The sequence below is a fragment of the Vicia villosa genome, linkage group LG4 (genome assembly GCF_029867415.1).
Source record: "Vicia villosa cultivar HV-30 ecotype Madison, WI linkage group LG4, Vvil1.0, whole genome shotgun sequence".
NCBI classification, from domain to species: domain Eukaryota; kingdom Viridiplantae; phylum Streptophyta; class Magnoliopsida; order Fabales; family Fabaceae; genus Vicia; species Vicia villosa.
The window spans coordinates 43,820,547-43,842,297 of NC_081183.1; the positions used below are offsets into that span (position 1 = coordinate 43,820,547).

Here is a 21,751-nt window from a genome sequence, read left to right on the forward strand (position 1 = left end):
TATATATATATATATATATATATATATATATATATATATATATATATATATATATATATATATATATATATATATATATATATATATATATATATATATATATATATATATATATATATATTTTACATTATGAAAATACTATATTCTCTAGACTCCAGTCACATATTGAAATGACATATATATTTTTTACATTATGAAAATACTATATTCTCTAGACTCCAGTCACATATTGAAATGACGAAGGTAATTTTAAAATAAATGTTTCAAGGTGATATTGATGAAATGTTATGAAAATAATGAATATAGATGGTATTATATAAGTGTAGTGTAGGAAATATGTATTATGTATGGTAGGATAAATAAAAGCATTCTTTGATATTCGTGTGATATCTCTCTCGCCACATATAGCACTTCTCATAAAATATATTACATTGATTTATTTGTAAGTGGTACAAAAGTGACAGGTGATTTTTCTAGTATCAAATTTAATAACGTAATGCAAGTCTAGGTGTAAATCATAATGTTATGAAGACAGCTAGGCCCAAAAGATATAAGAGACAGTCCATGTGGCTGAAGGATTTTATCTTAAAATAAGGAGGTGAAGATAGTATTATTTTTAGTAATGTTTTAAGCTTTGTTAGTACTGGTTCGGCCCATGGCCCATATAAGGACACAAACCCCACTATATATTGTATGCTGCAGCATTTAAGAATACAAGAAGAAAAGTTGTTTTGTTTAATTGTCTTTTTTATGTAATTTTAGATCTAGGGTACCTAACATTAATCTATCACATAATCATATCCCAACCCCACTACTCGTGACGATGAGAAGGATTATGTGGATTTGAGTATGAAGGTGGTTAAGAGAAGGGATCCGCTTAGGGGTATTACAATGGCTAAGGCTGTTATTTCTGGTTTGCAGAGTGATGGCACTGGTGTTTTGACAAGGTTGTTGCGGTCTGAGATGGTTTCAACGACGCCGGAGGTTGACGAGAGTGTTCCCCGTTGTGGCGGTCACCATTGGACGAGTCTTGCTGTGCTTAGTATTTGTGGTTGTGGCTTGTCGGTGAGCTTTACTTTGTCCTTATTCAATGCGAGTCCAATTTTATGGATTTATTGTTGCTTTCATTAGAGTAGTTTCTTCTGATATGATTTTATGCGGTTAATGAGTTTCAACCTGTGTGAGTTCAATATTTAGCATATGTATAGATTTTACCTTTGCGATTCATATGCCTGATTTTGATAATCTGACGGCTGTTGATTGATATGTATACTTTCCAAAATTGAAAGACTTAGCCTATGTTTGGAAACTTTGGCTCTAGCGGTGAAAAATCACTAGCTTTTCAAACTCACCGTGAAAACTACTTTGAAGGCACGGTAGCGGTGTTTCACTTCGGTACCAAACATATATAGGCTTAGTTAGTCTGATTTTGTTGATATTCTGATTTATTGCTAAGTACCATGAAATATAGATGTTGTATTGTTTCTGTTTTGTATGCCTGTTATCTCTTCTTTGATTCGCTGAAAGGGCATTTAATTTCATAATTTGGGTGCGGAAGCCGAACATGATTGAGTTGGATATGGGGTGTTTTTAAAACTATATTCGTATACAGGCTTTTCCAGTAGAGCTTACGCAATTGCCGCACATAGAAAAACTTTATCTAAATATCAACAAGCTGACCGTTTTGTGGGTTATAGGCTGGTTTCTATCGTTTTGATTAACAAAACTTTAAACTAAAATATAAAAACAAACTGAGATGAAGAAGAAAATTATATCATAAAGGTTTAGATCTATATTATAGATTATAGTGGCAACCAGACCAACCCATTCTCATAACTATATTGAGTAATTTATAGTTTATTACTTTTCATTTAATTTTACCACGGCTATTTAATTTTACAGGACTTGGATTCTCTAGTTGGAGCAGCAGCATTTGGTTGGAGCATGAGTCTTTCAAACCCACAAAAAGTCAGGCTAAGCACCTGAAAATCAAGAATACCTAAAGGTATATACATTTCATCCAATCAAAATTTTACATATTTATGTCACATAAATAATCCCTCTTATGCCTTCATTTTTTATTTAGCAAACGGGTGAGAAGAGTTTTGTATGCATAAGAGATGCAACAATTGCCTACATGAACGAAAAAAAATACAAAAAGCTTTTCATGCCGTGCTTGTAGGGATCAAAAGTTGGTCACCTTGCAGTCCGTAAGTTATTTAATTTACAAAATGTGAGTGTATTAGTTAAAATAAATTGTTGAGTAGTGATACTAATTTTATTATCTAATAGTTTTTCCTTCAAATTTTTATTATCAATATTTAATATTTATTTAAAGTTGTTTATTTTCTCTTGCAGTGGTGATCAATATTCTGTAATTCCATTTATTGGGACAGAGTTCTTGATAGAGGAAATGGCCAAAAAAATTGAATTGGAAATCACAAGGCCGCATGAATCTTGGTTTCAAGGAGTGCAGGTAAATATGAAAATATTAGTATATGTTTGACATGTGAATATGTATCCACAATCTAAAGTCGTAATTATCAATTTTTATCTTTTCTTCCACTCATACATGTAAAAATAACTTATTTTGATATTTACTTGTGGTCAAGGTGGCGGGATGGACCCAAGTATATGGGAATATTCTAACATTTGCGGCAATAAAAGGCGCAGGTCATATTTAGACGATGCTTTTCCACCGGAGAGAATATTTGTGATGTGGAAGACATTTTTGGAAGGAAAACCACTTCCAATACTTGGGAATATTCTAACATTTGCGACAATAAAAGGCACGAGTCATATTCAGCCGAAGCTTTTCCACCGAAGCTTTTCCACCGGAGAGAACATTTGTGATATGGAAGACATTTTTGAAAGGAAAACTACTTTGAAAGAGACCCCATTCCATTATTAAAAAAAGATATTAAGAAAAAAATACAATTATATAACATTATTTAAGCAAAAAGTACAATTATGTAACATTAGTTTTTTTTGAATACATTTGATGTGATTTTAATGAAGTGTGTATTGACTGGTATTTTTTATAAATAGTAATTATATTCATAACTAGATTATAGTAAAAAATTACTCGGATTAATATTACAAAGATAAATTTATTATCAGTTTATTAATCATATTTGAAGCTGAGGCTGAACAATAGTCATATAAACAATGTTTAAATTGGTTATAGATTAATGAAAGAAATCAAGGGCTTACAAATGTCACATAAGCAAGCAATGTTTAAAATGTTGAAACTAATAAAAATAGAGTTATATCAGTATCACATGTTTTTGACCATAAGGTTCCAAACAACTGATCGACCGCTTAATTTCGAAGAAACAATCAACCTTCATAAAAAATAAGAATATTCTGGATAGAGTTTTGGTTGTCAACGAGCTGCTGGATTTTGCCAACAGGGAAGGAAGAAGCTGTCTAATTCTGAAAGTAAATTACGAGAAAGCCTATGATTGTGTAAGCTGGAATTACCTACGGTTTGTGATGAAAAGTATGGGATTCACCCGCATTTGGATTGAGGAAAATAAAAAGTATTATTAAAAGATTAAATTTAAGTTAAAATGAAAAAAATTATAAAAATACTAATATTAAAAAAATTGAATATTAAAAATAAAAAGTAATTAAGAAAATAAAGTTTATATTGTTTTAGATCGAATAATATTCCAAATTTGTTCCCGTAAATATTTTAATATTTTGATCAGTAATTTCATGTACCCATTAATATTCATTATTTTGATCTGTAACTCCGTCTTCTCTTTAATATTTATTATTTCGATCAATAACTTCGTGTTCCCGTTAATATTAAAAAAAATTGACCAGTAACTTAATGTTTCTGTTAATATTCAAAAAAATTATCAGTAACTTCGTGTTCTCGTTAATATTCAATATTTTGTCAATAAGTCGGTGTTCCCGTTAATATTTATTATTTTGATCAGTAAACTTCGTGCTCCCGTTAATATTTAATATTTTTATCATAAACTTCATTTTCCTGTTAATATTCAACATTTTGACCAGTAACTTCATGTTCTCATTAATATTAAATATTTTGATGAGTATATTCAATATTTTGTTCAATAACTTCATGTTCCCATTAATATTAAATATTATTTGATCAATAATTTTATGTTCCCTTTAATATTACATTTTTTATAAGTAACTTCATGTTTCCATTAACATTAAATATTTTGTTCAATATTAATTTTTTTACATTAACTAATTTGGTAAAAACATAAATTTTATTTTATATAAATATATAATCCTACAACTTCTCTATAAAAACTTTCCCGCCAAGACTCTTTTATCATAATTAATTAAAAACAAATTTATAATCCCACTATCTTATTATCAATTTAAAAGTCATTAATATAATTAATTAATATATATATATATATATATATATATATATATATATATATATATATATATATATATATATATATATATAATCCTACAACTTCTCTATAAAAACTTTCTCGCCAAGACTCTTTTATTATAATTAATTAATTAATTAAAAGAAAATCCATAATCCCACTACTTCATTATCAATTTAAAAGTCATTAATATTATTAATTAAAAAATAGTTTATCTTTTATTATAATTAATTAATAAAAACTAAATCTATAATCCCACTATTTCATTATCAATTTAAAAGTCATGAATATTATTAATTAAAACATAGTTACTCTTTTATTATAATTAATTACTAAAAATAGTAGTTGACTGATAGTACAAAAGTGACATAGTCATAAAATAGTAATTCCAGAAGCAATTCATAACTGATGGATTATAGTAAAAAAATACTCGGATAATATTACAAAAATAAATTTATTATCAGTTTATTAATCATATTTGAAACTCAGGCTGAACAATAGTCATATAAACAATGTTTAAATTGATCATAAATTAATGAAAGAAATCAAGGGCTACACTGTCATATAAGCAAGCAATGTTTAAAATGATGAAGCTAACAAAAATAGAGTTTTTTTTTAAAGAGCCAAAAGCAAAATATAACAAAAATAGAGTTATGTCAATATCACATGTCTTGGACAATGTTTATATGTTTCTGTTGTATAAACCCGGATTTAAAGGGATAATGCTCAAAAATACATGTGCGTTTGAGCTTTCTCGGAAGATTCTGGTTGCTTTCAAGCTCGTGATTGAAACCAAATTTTTTTGACTCCCTTCTCCACCAATCAACATGTGAAACATGTCCTGAGTTGCTGCCCAATGCTAGAAAGGGTTATTGTACAACAACTTGCACTTGTCCAATGTCCTGATGATTCAACAATATGGCCAACAGCTCAACACAGTACACTTCAGTGATTTTGAAACTTCATACTTTTGATGATAGATAAAGTGAAAAATAAAGAAAAGATTCATGTGAAGATGAGAGAAAGACACAAAATCACCCTAATTTTACCCAGCACAGCACATACCTTTGTCTACGACACTCCACAAATTTGAGGTATTGTGCATCCCACTATCATAGGTAGGTATTTGAGTGAGACCTTAAATATTAATCCACCACCACAAACATAATATATTATTATGTTAGCTTTTCCTATATGAATTAGTGTGTGATAACTAGTAAAATACTAAGTGAATACAAAACTACGGTATAGATAATTTCCACTAATTGTAACTGTTTGGTGCTTGACTAAAATATATCATTACAAAATATAATTTTATTAAGAATTAATAGAAAATCCGTGCACGAGAAATTTTATTATTGTATAATAGAAGAATCTATACATTTCATCTAAAAATATCATTGAAAAAAGTACAATTAGAATTTTGAGATGTTTTTTTTTTTTTTTGATAATAAATGAGATTTGTATATAAATAGATGCAACCTGTGCAGAGAATCAAAAATTCTCAAACGGTTACAGACAAATACAGACAGATCTAACTAGCAGACATGTAAACTCCTAAAACCTACAAATAATCTAGAGGACAATGGCTCCATTCATAAAAATTACAGTAAATCTTTTGTTTGTTACCAATTGCTAACCACCACCATGTAAACATTTTCACATTGTGGACAATTTCCTCTAAGTCTACTACACCATTGTTAAGCATCAAGTCATTACGTTGTTTCTAGATACACCAACAAACTGTCAGCCATATCACTCCCACCCTACTCTTCACGCAGCTCCTTTTCAACACCCCCACCATATGCAAAAAGTCTTCACAACATACTTTGTGAACTTGCTGAGCAATCCCAAACCACTAATAAACTTTCCCCCACACCCCGACTACTAAACCACAAGAAAGGAACAAATGATGAATATTTTCCCGACATTGGCAGCCAAATACACAAAATGATGCATCATTGTTTTCTATAATGCCTCTCTTTACAAGCTCTGTTGCCAATCTATCTTTGAACAATCTCCAAGCAAAAAATTTGACCTTTGACGGCATCCATGACTTCCACACTATTGACCAAGCTTTTTTGGTCGCAGGCTCCTCTTCCATATTTGTTTGTTCCAAAACCATGCTCCCATAATAGTCTTTTACATTGAACACCCCCGATCCATTTAATGGCCAAACAAATAAATCCTTCTGCCTCCACTTAGGTGCTACATCTAATAGAAGCTGTCTCAACTCCCCCCATTCTTCTAACTCTGCCTGGGTCAGATTTGATTCACACTCCACAATCCGCCACTTCCACTGATTGTTCACCCACTCACCCATTTCCTTCACACTTTTGACTTCACAATCCAGAACCTGAAACAGATTAGGAAACTCACAGCTCAATGCATTTCTACCCAACCATCTGCTGCTCCAAAACGGCACCTTGCTTCCATCGCGAATACGAATTGAAATATTTCGAGTGAATCCTACAGCGCTACTGCTATCACCAATATTCATCAAGTCTCTCCACCATATTGATTCTAAGGAGTGCCTACCACTTAGTTTCTTAAATAATAATCTTTTATATAAAAGACTATACCTTTCCTCTAGAATCCCTTGCCATATTGCTCCCTCTTCCTTCAAGAACCTCCATAGCCACTTAGTTAACGAAGCCTTGTTGAATTTTTCCATGTCTTTTACACCTAACCATCCATCTTCTTTCCTCATACAAACTGTGCTCCAACTTATCCAATCAACACCTTTTTTTGCCCTGCATTATGCCATAGAAAATTGCGCTGCAGCTTTACAATTGTATCTAACACCTTTGCTGGCATTTTGAAGAAGGACATATGGTAAACAGGAATATTTGTTATCACAGAGTTGATGAGTGTCACTCTTCCACCTATTGAAAGCAACCTTCCAATCCAAGGAGACAACTTAGCCCTCATATTATCAAAAATTGGATTCCAGAAACTTAATCTTCTCGGATTACCACCAACCATTATCCCTAGAAACTTAAACGGTATGCTATTAATTTTACAACAAAGAAATTGACTTGCTCCCTGTAGAAAGGTTTGATCAATATTTACACCATAAAGCTTACTTTTCCACATGTTTACTCTTAGCCCCGATACCATCTCAAGTGCTCGCAACATGATCTTGATTTCCCACACATTTCTCCATGAACCATCCCCCACCAACACTGTATCGTCTGCGAATTGCCATACGACACATCTTCACTTATCTTGAAGCCACTATACACTCCTCCTCTAATAGCCTGTCTCACCAGTCCTGCAAGTCCTTCAGACACAATAGTGAAAAGAAATGGTGACAACGGGTCACCTTGCCGTAGTCCCCTTTGAGCTTGAAATTCTCTTGACGGACTCTCGTTCACCAAGATTGACATATTACTATTAAACACTCCCGCATCCATCCATTTAATCCATCGGTGTCCGAACCCCATCTTTAATAGCATCTCCTTTAAAAACATCCAATCGACACAATCATAGGCTTGGGCGAAATCTACTTTAAACAACAGACAACTCTTCTTTGATCTGTTTGCCAAATCTACAATCTCATTGGTAACTAACACACCATCTAAGATCTGACGACCTTGTAAGAAAGTTGTTTGAGACTTTGATGTCAACTTGCCAATGACTTTCCCTAATCTTGCTTCTAGGAGCTTGGATATTATTTTGTATATGCTACCAATCAAACAGATAGGTATATATTCCTCTAATCCTTGAGGATGATCAAATTTGGAAATTAGAGCAATGAACGAAGCTGCTAATGCCCTTGGAAGAGAAGCTTTTCTATGGAAGTCTTGAACACACCTCACTATATCATTCCCCACCACGTCCCAGCATTTTTTGATGAAAGCAACATTAAAACCGTCTGGCCCTGGACTTCTGTCCCCTTCGCAATTGAACTCAGTCTCTTTAATTTCCTCCCTTGAGAATTCCTCCGATAACAATGCTATATCTTCCCTTGAGAGCCTATTAAACTCCAGCCCTTGCAATTTCGGTCTTGGTCTAACCAGCCTCTTGAATCTCCCTTCATAATGCCTCTTCACCTTACTTTTTATCTCCTTCCACAACACCCTGTGGTGTTTGGATAGAAACTAACATATTCCTTTTATTTCTTGTCTTCAACATAGAGTGAAAATATTTTGAATTATTATCTCCTTCTTTTATCCATCTCACCCTTGCCTTGTGTTTCAGCATACTCTCTTTGTAGTGGAGATTTTTCCATATACTGTGCTGAATTTGTCTCCTTTTCTCGCACACATCTTGGTTCAACTGAGTTGAAATGAACATGTTTTCCTCTTCTATTGCATTTAATTCGTCTACATCATCCTTTATCTTCACATCCATCCACCCAAATACTCTTTGATTCCACCATCTCAATCTATCCCTAAGATGTTTCAGCTTTTCTTTTAGAACAAATGCACTGCTCCCTTGAACGTGCTTCGAATTCCATTCCCGCTTCACAAACTCTACAAATTCCGGATGATCATACCAACAGTTAAACACTCTGAATGGTTTCGGTCCCCAATCCACATTTCTAGCTTTCACCCACACAGGCCTATGGTCTGAGATGTCTATGTTCCCCGTCACCTGAGCCACGATCTTCCACAGATTGATAATCCTTTCCGAAAGCAAGATTCTATCAATTATGCTCTTCGCTTTACCGCTGCAATTTATCCTTGTGAATTTGTTCCCTAACACCGGTAGATCCACCACCTCAAGCATTTCTATAAAGTTTGAAAACTTCTCCATTTCAACTCAATTGGCCGACACCCTCCCAATTCTCTCATCCCCTACCTTTATTGCATTAAAATCTCCTCCTATTATCCATTCTCCTTTTGGCAGTTTATGTTTCCATTCCAACAATTGACTCCACAGACTTCTCTTATCAACAATACCACAGGGGGAATATACATTAATAAAATAACAGTTAGTACCTCTCCAAGAAGCTTTAACTCCCAGGAATCCTTTAGCTTTGAAACTAAATTCAGAATTGATGACTCCTTTTCTCCAAATCGTAACTACACCCCCTGATCGTCCTTCAGAATCCAGCGCCGACCATTCACACTCCTCCACTCCCCACAAACTCTTAATAATATTCTCCTCCATCCTTTTTATCTTTGTTTCTTGAATGAAGCATAAATCAACCTTCGCCTTTGACAAAATCTTACAGACCCTCTTTCTCTTTACCAAATTACCACCCCCTCTTATGTTGAAAGTTCCAAAATTCATTGGACACCACTGATCTTCGCCTTCCCCGCTTCAAAACATGCTCGTTCTCTTGCTTCAATGTCACGCACGATCCCTTCAAACACTTCATCATCCTCTTCCCCCTTAACCCCTAACTCTTAGATAGATTTCCACACCTTGGTTGGTACCCCTTGAATAGATTTCCAGATACGCTTGTTCCCCTGTTCCACCCCTGAGTCTGTAATGGATTCTCCACAAAGAAGAGAATCTCCCGATCCTCCTGAATGCGATCCATGAATCTCATCTCTCGCCGGTGACACATTTAGGGAATGACGGATATGATTTTCTTGTGAATGGAGAAGAGCCAAAAAAATAAGAAGGAGCAAAGGGGATCTTTAAGTTCTCATAAATCTAGTTCACTTGTTTAATTTTCTTGGGCTTTCTTTGACTCCCAGGCCCAAACGATGAAATTGGATCCGACCCTACCTGATCCTGACCAACATCAAAACCTTCCTTATCCACCAGGCCCAATACACAATTTCCAATGGTTATTGATACCACGTGACGCTGACTTTTGCAAGCCTCCTCTCTCTCTTCTTGACATGACCTATCAAGTTCCTCCACATTTAATGCTCCCTCTCCATCATCATTAACTTTTGTCGCAATAATTGGCGCAGAGAGGGTAGACTTTGTCCTAGAATCCCTATTATTTCTCTGAAAAATCCCCTGACTCACCAACTTTTTCCGTCAAAGATTGAGTGCTTTCCTCCAAAACATACTGAGTTTCTCCTTCCCCTCTAACCCCCATAGCTATAGTAGCCCTTGGGCTATGAAGTGATATCTCCTTTTCATCTACCCCGCTTCTGACATCACCGAAATGCTTCTCCCCAACGTCTCCGTCACTTTCCTCTCAGTCTCCTACCTCTGACTCCGACGAACCTTCACGCAAACTCCGACGAACCTTCACGCAAAATTCCATCATGCCATTCTTTTGGTACAACAATCCTCCTAGGAACATGCATGTCCTCAACCAATTGGATATTATATGCATTATCATTCACTCCAATATTAATACTTTCATTAAGGACCAAGGAACATTTTGAGCGAATAAGGAACCTTGCTACATCCATCCTCTTCCTCTCCATAGTTTCATGATCCATGCACACAAATGTCCCAACAGATTTAGAGATGAACTCATAAAACATTACATAAAAAGTTATCGTGTAAAAAAATTATAGTGCATGTGTATGACTTGTTTAAATAGATTCAAGTTTTTATATTATAATTATTCTTTTTTAAATTAAATTTAATTAATTGATTAGTGATAAAGATTTTTTGTGTATGACTACACTTCAAAGACTTCATTAATATCTTATTTAAAAATGTCAATATTAAATGATTAAAACATATAATTAACTTTATTATATTGTTCTCATTGTTTTTTAATATGTTTAAGAAAATATATAGTATTTTTTCTTATAAACCGTTATATTATTTGTTTTTTATCAAATTAATTTGAGGAAATTTTCTAAATAATGTTATTAAATTAGTATGGTAATAAAATTTATAATATTATTAAATTAGTTTGGAGCAAAAAAATTTATAGTATTAAGAGAAAATAATTTAATTAATTAAACGAGGCGCAAAAAAATTTTGTTATAATATTAATATGAAAAAAGTCTAAAAAAACATATTATAAATTGGTTTGTTGTAAGTATTATTATATTAATTTAAGGTAGCAATAAGAGAAAAGTGATTCATAAATTTTTAATTGTTTTTTTGACAGAATAAATTTTTAATTGTTGTACAACGGAAAAATCTAAACTTAAGAAGCTTAGTTTATCATGAATGTTATAGATATTCATTTCAATCATTCCTTAATTTAGCGTAGGGGAATTTTATTTTTCCTTAGTTTATCATGAATGTTTTTTCTTATTTTTTTGGTTTGTTTGTTTTTATTATGGTGGTGGTGGACTGGTGGTGTTTTTTAAGTTGATTTTTATTTGTATATTGATAATCGTTAGACACGTCTTGTGTTTTAAATTTATTTCTATTTTGATTGCTTTTTATCTATTCTATTTATTATTTAGCCATTTTATTAATAGATTGTATTAAACTAAAGAAAAAAAAGTGGGACTATAAATATTGCCTATTTTTTATAAAATCTACTCTTAAAATATTAAAAATGCAATAGTAGTTTGATTATTCAGTAAGCATTAGAGCTATATAGACTCTGTTTGCGAGTTTGGAGATGAAGGAAGGGAAAAGCTTTCGAAAATGTTTTTTTTTTTAAAAATGATTTTGTATAGAATGATAAAATAATGTCTATCATTATTATATTTTTAATTTTTAGAATACTATAACAATATAAAAAATATTTAAAAAATTTATGTTAATCTTCCAAAATCCTCATTAAATACAAATTTGAAATTCCTCCAAATTAGAGAATTTTCGGTGTTATGAATAAAATTAACCTTCTAGAACTCTCTCAACCCAAACCTCTCTATTCTTTTCACTCAATTCTTCATATTTTTTAAAATTCTTCCCTCCCTTCCCCTTCAAACTCGCAAATAAAGTCATATTTTCCATATTAAAAAAAATATGGCTCCTATTGCGTCTTAAATTTATTATTGATCTAAGATGCGTTTTAGTTAACAAAAATTCTTAAAACATTATTGTTATGAAATCTCATAGCAATTTTATTTATACATCATTTCTTTTGGTTTATATATTTTTATTAATAAAATTGTAATTAGATAAAAAATTATATTTAATTATTTTCAATATTTCTAAATTATAATTGACTTTAATTCTGAAATATCATCTTTTTGAACTTAATAGTAAACGTATTTAAATTTTTACAAGAAAAAAATTAACTTCACAATATTATATTTTTTATCTTCTTTTGACTATAAGTTTCATTTTTTTAAAATTTATTATTAATAAATTTCACATATATATATTAAATAAATTTAAACTAACATTTTAAGTTAAAAATAAATTATAAAAAATTAAGATTGACATATTATTAAATAAAAATGTTGTAAAAAAGTATTTGAAAGAGTTTCTTTAAAAATATATCTAAAATATTATAATATAACTATTTTTTAAAGAGTTAAAAGGTAGTGCACTGACAGTGTAAAACTATTTTACATTATCATCCAATAGGGAGTCATGAATGTGCCATGTCATTAAAGTTTTTTTAAAATAAAATAATGTTTTAATTGGATGCACGGTGGTGATTAGTTGACAATGTAAAAATATTTTACATTGTTAGTGCATGACCCATTTTCTCTTTTTTAAAACTAAATTATATTCTACGTGGTTATTATGGGTAAAAATATAATAACACTAACCAATCAAGTCAAATATTTGAATAATATTTAAATAATAAAAAAAATTCTCCAAACCAAATGCATGAGAAACAAGTACCAGTAGTGTATAGTTCAAGAATTTCTTCAAATGCATGTGAATGTGGAGAATAACCATCACCTAACTCTCAAAATATAAACCAATAAGAAGTAGACAACAAACAATTTCAACCAATTACAACTTGACAACATTTATACCATGCCATGTTAATTCTCTCTTCCATTTGTTTCAAATTTTATTTTCACTTTATTCTCCTCTATCATCTGTCTCTCTCAAAATATCAAAACTATTCATTTTCTATGTCCTCTCGTTGTTCTTTTTTAAGTTCAAATTGTAGTGCTCCTTAAATAAAAATAATACTGTAATAATCTAGTTTTTTCTTCTATTTGTAAAACGAGAGTTCAAGAAATAAAATGAATATTAAAATATATTATTCAGAGACTAATTAAATAAAAATAAATAATAAACTTGCATAAAACAATTTAAAAATATTTTTGCACACCTTTGGATAATCAAATATTTCTTTTATACGGAAAAAAATAACTAGCATAGCATCTTAAATTTGTTAATAGATTAGCCATTTTTAAAATAAAAAAAAAAAAAACAACTCCCATAGATGCGTTTAAGTTAAAAAGTTCTTAAAATATTATTGTGATGGAGTTTCTTGAAGGTTGGCCTCTCTAATACATTCCTACTGAAAATTTGAAAAACTAAAAGCAAGGAAGGAATTAAGTTTGAAAAACCTTGAAAAGCTGAAGCTTAATTGAATCCTTTCCAAAAGTACTATTCAGATAACCAAGAGCACAAACATAAAAAAAAATAATATTGAAATGAAATTAAATGACCACTTGCTTTGAGACTGAAGATGGTAATTAAGTAGCAGAAAAGAATTAGGAACTTGACAACTGAAAATAAAAATGCATTTTTTAATTTAGTTCTTCTATATATTTTACATTTCACTCTTCTTTAATTATTATTGGTATTAATTAATGTAGCTATACATTTTTAACAGAAATGTAAACCATAGAAACAATAAAAGTAAAGATAGATAGTTGATACCCAAAGATGCTTGCAATTATTAATTGACTTAGAGAATAGAAAGTAATAGACACAAGTCAATTTGGATCCCTATAGATTCTTGTTTTTTAAGAAACCATAAAACGCATCAAAATTATTAAAGTAGGGTGAATGGATGGTACGTGGGGTATAGTTTTGATAGTGCTTTGACACTTTTTTATATTTGGTGTTTTCCCTTGAAAAATGAATATCCCTTGAGTCTTCTTTCAAAATCTTATAATGAATAATATTTTAAAGAATTTAAATTACTATTTTTAATTTTATCTATATTATTTTTAATAAATTAAAGTTAAATTTTATATTATATTATTATTAAAAGTTATGAGACAATCATAAATAATATGAAAACTATATAATGTTTGGTCATATATCGATGTATTATAAGGCAATCTTAAATAATATGAAAGGTATATTGTGTTTGGTGACTTGGTCGTACACCGATGAGTAATTCATGAATAAGGAAAAGGTAAAATAGTGTTGTTAGTGGAAATTAAAGAAGCAATGATTTGATCATATAATACATGTGAAAATGTTGTCCTACAAATGCTTTAATTCTATAGCTAGGAATGAGTGCACATGAAGAGTGTATATATATGCACATATAATGCCACTTTTGATGTAAGAATTAGAGTGCACATGGATTGTAAAGAAAAAGAAGATATTGGAATATTTTGATGAGATTTGTGAAGAGAGGAGAGAACGTGATGATATGCCATTTAACAAAAATTTAACAATTACTCTTTTGAACGTGATTTGAGTATGAAGGTGGTTAAGAGAAGAGATCCGCTTAGGGGTATTACAATGGCTAAGGCTGTTATTTCTGGTTTGCAGAGTGATGGCACTGGTGTTTTGACAAGGTTGTTGCGGTCTGAGATGGTTCCAACGACGCCGGAGGTTGACGAGAGTGTTCACCGTGGTGGCGGTCACCATTGGACGAGTCTTGCTGTGCTTAGTATTTGTGGTTGTGGCTTGTCGGTGAGCTTTACTTTGTCGTTATTCAATGCGAGTCCAGTTTTATGGATTTATTGTTTCTTCTGATATGATTTTATGCAGTTAATGAGTTTCAACCTGTGTGAGTTCAATATTTAGCATATGTATAGATTTTACCTTTGCGATTCATATGCCTGATTTTGATAATCTGACGGCTGTTGATTGATATGTATACTTTCCAAAATTGAAAGAATTAGCCTATGTTTGGAAACTTTTCAAACTCACGGTGAAAACAACTTTTCAAACTCACTAGCTTTTCAAACTCACGGTGAAAACAACTTTGAAGGCACGGTAGCGGTGTTTCACTTCGGTACCAAACATATATAGGCTTAGTTAGTCTGATTTTGTTGATATTCTGATTTATTGCCAAGTACCATGAAATATAGATGTTGTATTGTTTCTGTTTTGTATGCCTGTTATCTCTTCTTTGATTCTCTGAAAGGGCATCTAATTTCATAATTTGTATGCATGTTTTATTTTTGCCATTTTTTTCAACTTTCAATTTTGTGGGTTATAGGCTGGTTTCTATCGCTTTGATTAACAAAACTTTAAACTAAAACATAAAAACAAACTGAGAAGAAGAAGAAAATAATATCAGAAACGTTTATATCTATATTATAGATTATAGTGGCAACCAGACCAACCCATTCTCATAACTATATTGAGTAATTTATAATAGTTTTCATTTAATTTTACCACGGCTATTTAATTTTACAGGACTTGGAATCTCTAGTTGGAGCAGGAGCATTTTGTTGGAGCATGAGTCTTTCAAACCCACAAAAAGTCAGGTTAAAATCCTGAAAATCAAGAATACCTTAAGGTATATACATTTCATACAATCAAAACTTTACATTGTTATGTCACATAAATAATCCCTCTTATGCCTTCATTTTTTATTTAGCAAACGGGTGAGAAGACTTTTGTATGCATAAGAGATGCAACAATTGCCTACATGAACAAGAAAAAAAATACAAAAAGCTTTTCATGCCGTGCTTGTAGGGATCAAAAGTTGGTCACCTTGCAGTCCGTAAGTTATTTAATTTACGAAATGTGAGTGTATTAGTTAAAAAATATTGTTGAGTAGTGATACTAATTTTATTATCTAATAGGTTTTTCCTATATTATTCCAAATTCAGCTGATTTCAACCATCTTTATTCTAGAGACCCTTGTCAAGGCTGGTGTAAGGGTTCTAGCATTTAGGTAATAATTTAATACCAAATTTTTTTCCTTCAAATTTTTATTATCAATATTTAATATTTATTTAAAGCTGTTTATTTTCTCTTGCAGTGGTGATCAATATTCTGTAATTCCATTTATTGGGACAGAGTTCTTGATAGAGGAAATGACCAAAAAAATTGGATTGGAAATCACAAGGCCGCATGAATCTTGGTTTCAAGGAGTGCAGGTAAATATGAAAATATTAGTATACGTTTGACATGTGAATATGTATCCACAATCTAAAATCGTAATTATCAATTTTTATCTTTTCTTCCACTCATACATGTAAAAATAACTTATTTTGATATTTAATGGTCAAGGTGGCGGGATGGACCCAAGTATACGGGAATATTCTAACATTTGCGACAATAAAAGGCGCGGGTCATATTTAGACGATGCTTTTCCACCGGAGAGAACATTTGTGATGTGGAAGACATTTTTGGAAGGAAAACCACTTCCAATATTTGGGAATATTCTAACATTTGCGACAATAAAAGGCGCGAGTCATATTCAGCCGAAGCTTTTCCACCGGAGAGAATATTTGTGATGTGGAAGACATTTTTGGAAGGAAAACCACTTCGAAAGAGACTCCATTCCATTATTAAAAAAAGATATTAAGAAAAAAATACAATTATATAACATCATTTAAGCAAAAGTACAATTATGTAACATTATTTTTTTTTATTTTGAATACATTTGATGTGAATTTAATGAAGTGTGTATTGACTGGTATTTTTTATAAATATACCCTATTAAAAATAGTAGTTGGCTGATGGATTTAGAACCTCTCCTATGTCTTCTCTGCTGCTTGCTGCTGCCCATCTGCCTTCATCTAAGCCATTTATTCATGTTCTTTCTCTCTCTTCAAACCAACTTAGTTGTGAGAAAACATGCAAAATTTTCAATTATGAATTCAAGTAGTAGGCAATAGTCATAAAAGCAATTCAATAATTGATGATATTGCTAAAAATAGTACTTGGCTGATAGTACAAAGTGACGTAGTCATAAAACATTAATTATAGAAGCAATTCATTAACTGATTGATTATAATAAAAAAACTATACTTGGATGATATTACAAAGGTAACTTATCAGTTTATAAATCATATTTGAAACTGAGGCTGAACAATAGTCTTATAAACAATGTTTAAATTGGTCATAAATGAATGAAAGAAATCAAGGGTTTACAAGTGTCATATAACCTAGCAATGTTTAAAATGACGAAACTATTGATTGATACCAAAATGTCACATGTCTTGGACAATGTTTATATGAGCGTTTGAGCTTTCATGGAAGATTCTCTTTGCTTTCAAGCTATTGATTGATACCAAAATTTTGTGACTCACTTCTCCACCAATCAGCATGAGAAACATGTCCTAGATTTCTCCCTTCTCCACCAAATACAACATGTGATACATGTCCCTATTTGCTGCCCAATGCTAGAAAAGGTTATTGCACAACAACTTGCACCGTGTTGTCCAATGTACTACTCATGATTCAATAATATGGCCAACAGCTCGACAAAGCACACTTTAGTGATTTTGAAACTTCATACTTTTGGTGACTTTAATTATATTTGATGATATATAAAGTGAAAAAAAGAGAAATTAAATGAGAAAGCTTAATTTGAAGATGACAGAAAGACACAATCACCCTAATTTTACCTAACATAGGACATACCTTTGTCTCTGACACTTCACAAATTGGAGGTATTGTACATCCCACTATCAAAGGTAGGTATTTGAGTGAGAGCTTAAAATAAAGTGGCATTGTAGGTTTGGGTAGGTTGATGTTAGGGCAGCATTAATCAAATTTCATGAACCAAATAGTGTCATACTATTACTCTCTCACGAGTTTGAAGGACTAATTGCATTTCTATTTTAATTCTACCTAAAATATTAATTTACCCCCACAAACAGTGTCATACTAATACTATATTAATTCTACTAAACAATGTTATCTTTTTCTCTGAATTAGTGGGTAAAATACAAAGTGAAAGCTTTAGAAACTACTGTACTTTCTACAGACTTATTATAAAACAAACATTAACTATACACCTTTTAACAAAACTAATTATTTATAATTGTACTCGTTGTGGCCAAAATACATAAAGGATATTTCATCCATTGGATTGAAATGTGAGTTTAAGAGTGTTAGAGATATGCATATTATGCATATTTAAAGGATTGCTGACTAGATAAATAATGCAACTGTTTCTATTAGTTAGTTACTCTACTAATGCTGAGCTGGCACAATGTATATGGCTGTATATATAAAGCTATCTGTACACGTATTGTATTATCTGGTTCACACAATATAGAACCTTATCTTCTTAGAGCTTCTTCTTCTCTCATTCTTCAATGGAAGGTTCATACACCTTCAACATGGTATCAATCGCCGCCTGATTTAGCGCGCTTCCGCTCCATCCTTGTCTCCTTTCTGGTCCTCATCTTCCTCACACCACTCTCCGACCATGGATCTCTCTGATCCAGTAATTTCCGTGGGAAAAGACTCGTCGCAATCGCCAGATTTCACATCTCCGTTCGGTGCGTCCAAAGCCAACGGTTCCTTTGGTCCCAAGCTCTCGATCAAACTCCAAGAAAACAATTATCTGCTCTGGAATCAACAAGTGGAAGGTGTGATACTCACTCAGAAGATGCACAAAATGGTGGTTAATCCGCATATTCCGCAGAAGTTTCAATCGGATGAAGATCGCCTCACAGGTACGTTCTCTGCTGAGTATGAATCGTGGCTTGTTCAAGACCAAGCTCTCTTCATCTGGCTTCTTTCCACAATCTCTGAGTCAGTGTTACCGAGGGTCTTGGCGTGCAAGCATGCCTTTGAAGTTTGGGATAAGATCCACAAGTACTTCAATGCGCAAATGAAGGCACGAGTTCGTCAGTTACGTGTTGAGCTAAAATCTACCAAGAAAGGCAACAAGACTATCACTGAATTTGTGTTGAGAATCAAAGCCATGGCCAATTCCCTGTTGGCAGTCGGTGATCCCATCACTGAGCAAGATCAAATTGACTCAATCTTGAATGGACTCCCTGAGGAGTATAATCCGTTTGTTATGCAGATGTATGGGTGCCCTATTGCACCAACCTTGTGCGAAGTTGAAGCTCTACTGTATGTGCAAGAAGCACAATTGGAAAAGTTCCGTCAAGAACTGGCCGTCACAAGTGATGCTGCGAATGTAGCTCACACAAGTCATGAAGCTGGGAGCTCCAGAGGAGCCTACTCAGGTAACAGGGGCCGTAACAATCGATTCACGCGTGGTAGGGGTCGTGGCAGAGTCACAAATCCCACCGGAAACCGTCCTACTTGCCAACTGTGTGGCAAATATGGTCACTCAGTTCTGAATTGCTGGCACCGGTTCGATGAAAACTTTGAACCACCTACTGCCTCTAATAATCAGACAACTCAACAAAATTCTTCAAGGCAAGAAGCCACCAAAGGTGCTTCTCAAAACTCTCAATCTGTAGCTATGATGGCAACCACCAACAGGCTTCCGGCAGTCACTCAGGAGTACTCTCTACCATCGGAGCTGGAATCTCAGGCCTGGTTCGCAGACTCAGGTGCTTCACACCACTTAACTCCCTATGATTCCTTTTTGAATAATAAGAAACCATATCTAGGGTCCAATAGAGTTTTTGTAGGCAATGGCCAAACTCTAGATATTCAGGCTGTTGGTTCCTCTGAGTTTTATTCAAAAATCTTTCCTAATCACTGTCTTGTTCTCAATAGTATCTTACATGTGCCTCTAATCACTAGAAATCTTCTGTCTGTTTCTAAATTTTCAAGTGATAATAATGTGAGTTTTGAATTCTTGCCTGATAAATGCTATATAAAATCTGAGGCTTCTAAACACATACTTGTAGAAGGCACACTTGATGCAAGTGGACTCTATTGTTTTCCTCAACTCTTGCATCAACTGAAGCAAGCTGGTCATCAAAGTCAGACTAAAGCCTTGAGTCGTTTTCCTGGTGTTCAAAGCTATACTGCCTCCCCTATTAGTCCTAATATTCTTTGCAATTCTAGTTGTACACAAACTTGTAATTCTAGTGTGCTCTGGCATAATAGGTTAGGACATGCTAATTTCAATTATGTAGCTCAAGTCCTCAAATTGTGTAATATCTCTACCTCTAATAAAAATAGCTCTTTTTGCTGCACTGCTTGCAATCTTGGTAAGGCACATAGGAATCATGCTCCTTTAACCACTACTGTATATGCTAATTCCTTTGATGTTATCTACACTGACTTATGGGGTCCTTCTCCCTTACCTTCTAGCTCTGGTTATAGATATTACATTGCCTTTGTGGATGGTCATACAAAATTTACCTGGCTGTATTTACTGAAACAAAAATCAGAAGCACTCAATGCATTTAAATTATTCCATGTATTTGTCCAAACACAGTTCCACACCACTATCAAAGCTGTTCAATCAGACTTTGGTGGAGAGTATAGGCCATTCACAAAATTCCTAGCAGACTTGGGTATCACACACAGACTCACATGCCCTCATACCTCTCATCAGAATGGCACTGTTGAGAGGAAGCACAAGCACATTGTTGAGATGGGGCTCACTCTCTTAGCACACTCCTCTCTTCCATTGACATATTGGGACCACAGTGTTACCACTGCTACACACCTGATTAATAGACTACCTACTCCTAGTCTGGCCAACCATAGTTCACCCTACTTTGCTCTATATGCTAAACAGCCAGACTACAAGAATCTAAAGGTTTTTGGGTGTTCCTGCTTCCCTTTACTGAGGCCATATAACAAACATAAACTTCAGTACAGAAGCCAGGAATGTGTGTACTTGGGAGTGTCTACTCAACACAGAGGTTTTAAATGTCTTAGCAAGGATGGCAAGATTTATGTGTCTAAAGATGTTACATTCAATGAAGAGAAGTTTCCCTTTCCTACACTTTTTTCCCACTGAAGTGACACATATCAACCACAATGCCCAAAGGTCCATCTCTTGTCCTCATTCAGTACCAATGGATACTCATCTGCCTCTTGTACCTGGCTCTGCACCATCAGCAGAGGTCTATTCCAATGGTCAACAACCAGCAGATAATAGTCTCTCTGTCACTCATGTGTCAGACTCTGCTCTGCTTAGTCCTCCAGCTTCTCAGTCCCATCACAAGCTGTCTCCTGCAGTCCCTTTGGACTCTGCAGTACTACCAATATCCACTGATTCTTCCCCTGCTCATAGCACATCTGTTCTTAGCCCGAGGGTAAATGCATCCTCCTATACTCAGGCTATTGTCACTCCTGACTCTCTAAACACCTCACTTGTTATGCCTAATGTCATAGAAAGTGGTGATCCTGTGCTCATACAGCCTGTCATTAGTGAAGCTTTACATTCTCCCCATGTGGAGCCTAATGCTATAGAGTCTGTGTCTCTACCACATTCCTCGAATGAACTCACTATATCCTCCCCTATCCTTGGTTCTGAGTCTTCTAATTCAACTTCTTTTCACTCTGTTCACAGTCCTACTCCA

At 33.1% G+C, this 21,751-nt stretch overlaps 2 protein-coding genes and 1 long non-coding RNA gene across 7 annotated transcripts; 2 read left to right on the top strand and 1 right to left on the bottom strand.

Moving 5' to 3' along the window:
• The first annotated feature begins 731 nt into the window (after nucleotides 1–731).
• Nucleotides 732–3,041, top strand: LOC131599110 (uncharacterized). Of its 4 annotated transcripts, none has more exons than XR_009282564.1 (5): nucleotides 732–1,065; nucleotides 1,903–2,005; nucleotides 2,087–2,233; nucleotides 2,359–2,476; nucleotides 2,613–3,039. It is a non-coding gene; the product is annotated as an uncharacterized LOC131599110 (long non-coding RNA). The 4 variants fall into 4 exon arrangements; XR_009282565.1 differs by having other exon boundaries at nucleotides 2,087–2,210; nucleotides 2,613–3,038; XR_009282563.1 differs by having other exon boundaries at nucleotides 2,359–3,041.
• Nucleotides 3,042–6,240: 3,199 nt separating this feature from the next.
• On the bottom strand, nucleotides 6,241–9,143 carry LOC131597134 (uncharacterized). The gene is made up of 4 exons (XM_058869846.1): nucleotides 8,568–9,143; nucleotides 7,553–8,485; nucleotides 7,282–7,427; nucleotides 6,241–7,135 (listed from the first exon to the last, which is right to left on the bottom strand). The coding sequence occupies exons 1-4, from the start codon at nucleotides 9,141–9,143 to the stop codon at nucleotides 6,241–6,243; spliced, it is 2,550 nt and encodes an 849-aa protein (XP_058725829.1).
• Nucleotides 9,144–14,502: 5,359 nt separating this feature from the next.
• Nucleotides 14,503–17,169, top strand: LOC131599111 (serine carboxypeptidase-like 45). Of its 2 annotated transcripts, none has more exons than XM_058871585.1 (6): nucleotides 14,503–15,005; nucleotides 15,738–15,840; nucleotides 15,922–16,047; nucleotides 16,157–16,221; nucleotides 16,309–16,426; nucleotides 16,560–17,169. In XM_058871585.1, the coding sequence occupies exons 3-6, from the start codon at nucleotides 15,973–15,975 to the stop codon at nucleotides 16,629–16,631; spliced, it is 330 nt and encodes a 109-aa protein (XP_058727568.1). In that variant the 5' UTR covers nucleotides 14,503–15,005; nucleotides 15,738–15,840; nucleotides 15,922–15,972; the 3' UTR covers nucleotides 16,632–17,169. The 2 variants fall into 2 exon arrangements, with proteins under 2 accessions (XP_058727568.1, XP_058727567.1); XM_058871584.1 differs by having other exon boundaries at nucleotides 14,509–15,005; nucleotides 16,130–16,221; nucleotides 16,560–17,167.
• Nucleotides 17,170–21,751: the final 4,582 nt, after the last annotated feature.

Coding starts and splice junctions, on each gene's coding strand:
- LOC131597134 (XM_058869846.1), bottom strand. CDS start 9,143: ATGGAGAAGTTTTCAAACTTTATAGAAATGCTTGAGGTGGTGGATCTA. Junction 7,428..7,552: donor TACAGTGTTGGTGGGGGATG/GTTCATGGAGAA, acceptor ACCTTTCTACAG/GGAGCAAGTCAATTTCTTTG. Junction 7,136..7,281: donor TTGTCTCCTTGGATTGGAAG/GTTGCTTTCAAT, acceptor GGCATAATGCAG/GGCAAAAAAAGGTGTTGATT.
- LOC131599111 (XM_058871584.1), top strand. CDS start 15,973: ATGAACAAGAAAAAAAATACAAAAAGCTTTTCATGCCGTGCTTGTAGG. Junction 16,048..16,129: donor AGTTGGTCACCTTGCAGTCC/GTAAGTTATTTA, acceptor ATTATCTAATAG/GTTTTTCCTATATTATTCCA. Junction 16,427..16,559: donor CTTGGTTTCAAGGAGTGCAG/GTAAATATGAAA, acceptor TTAATGGTCAAG/GTGGCGGGATGGACCCAAGT.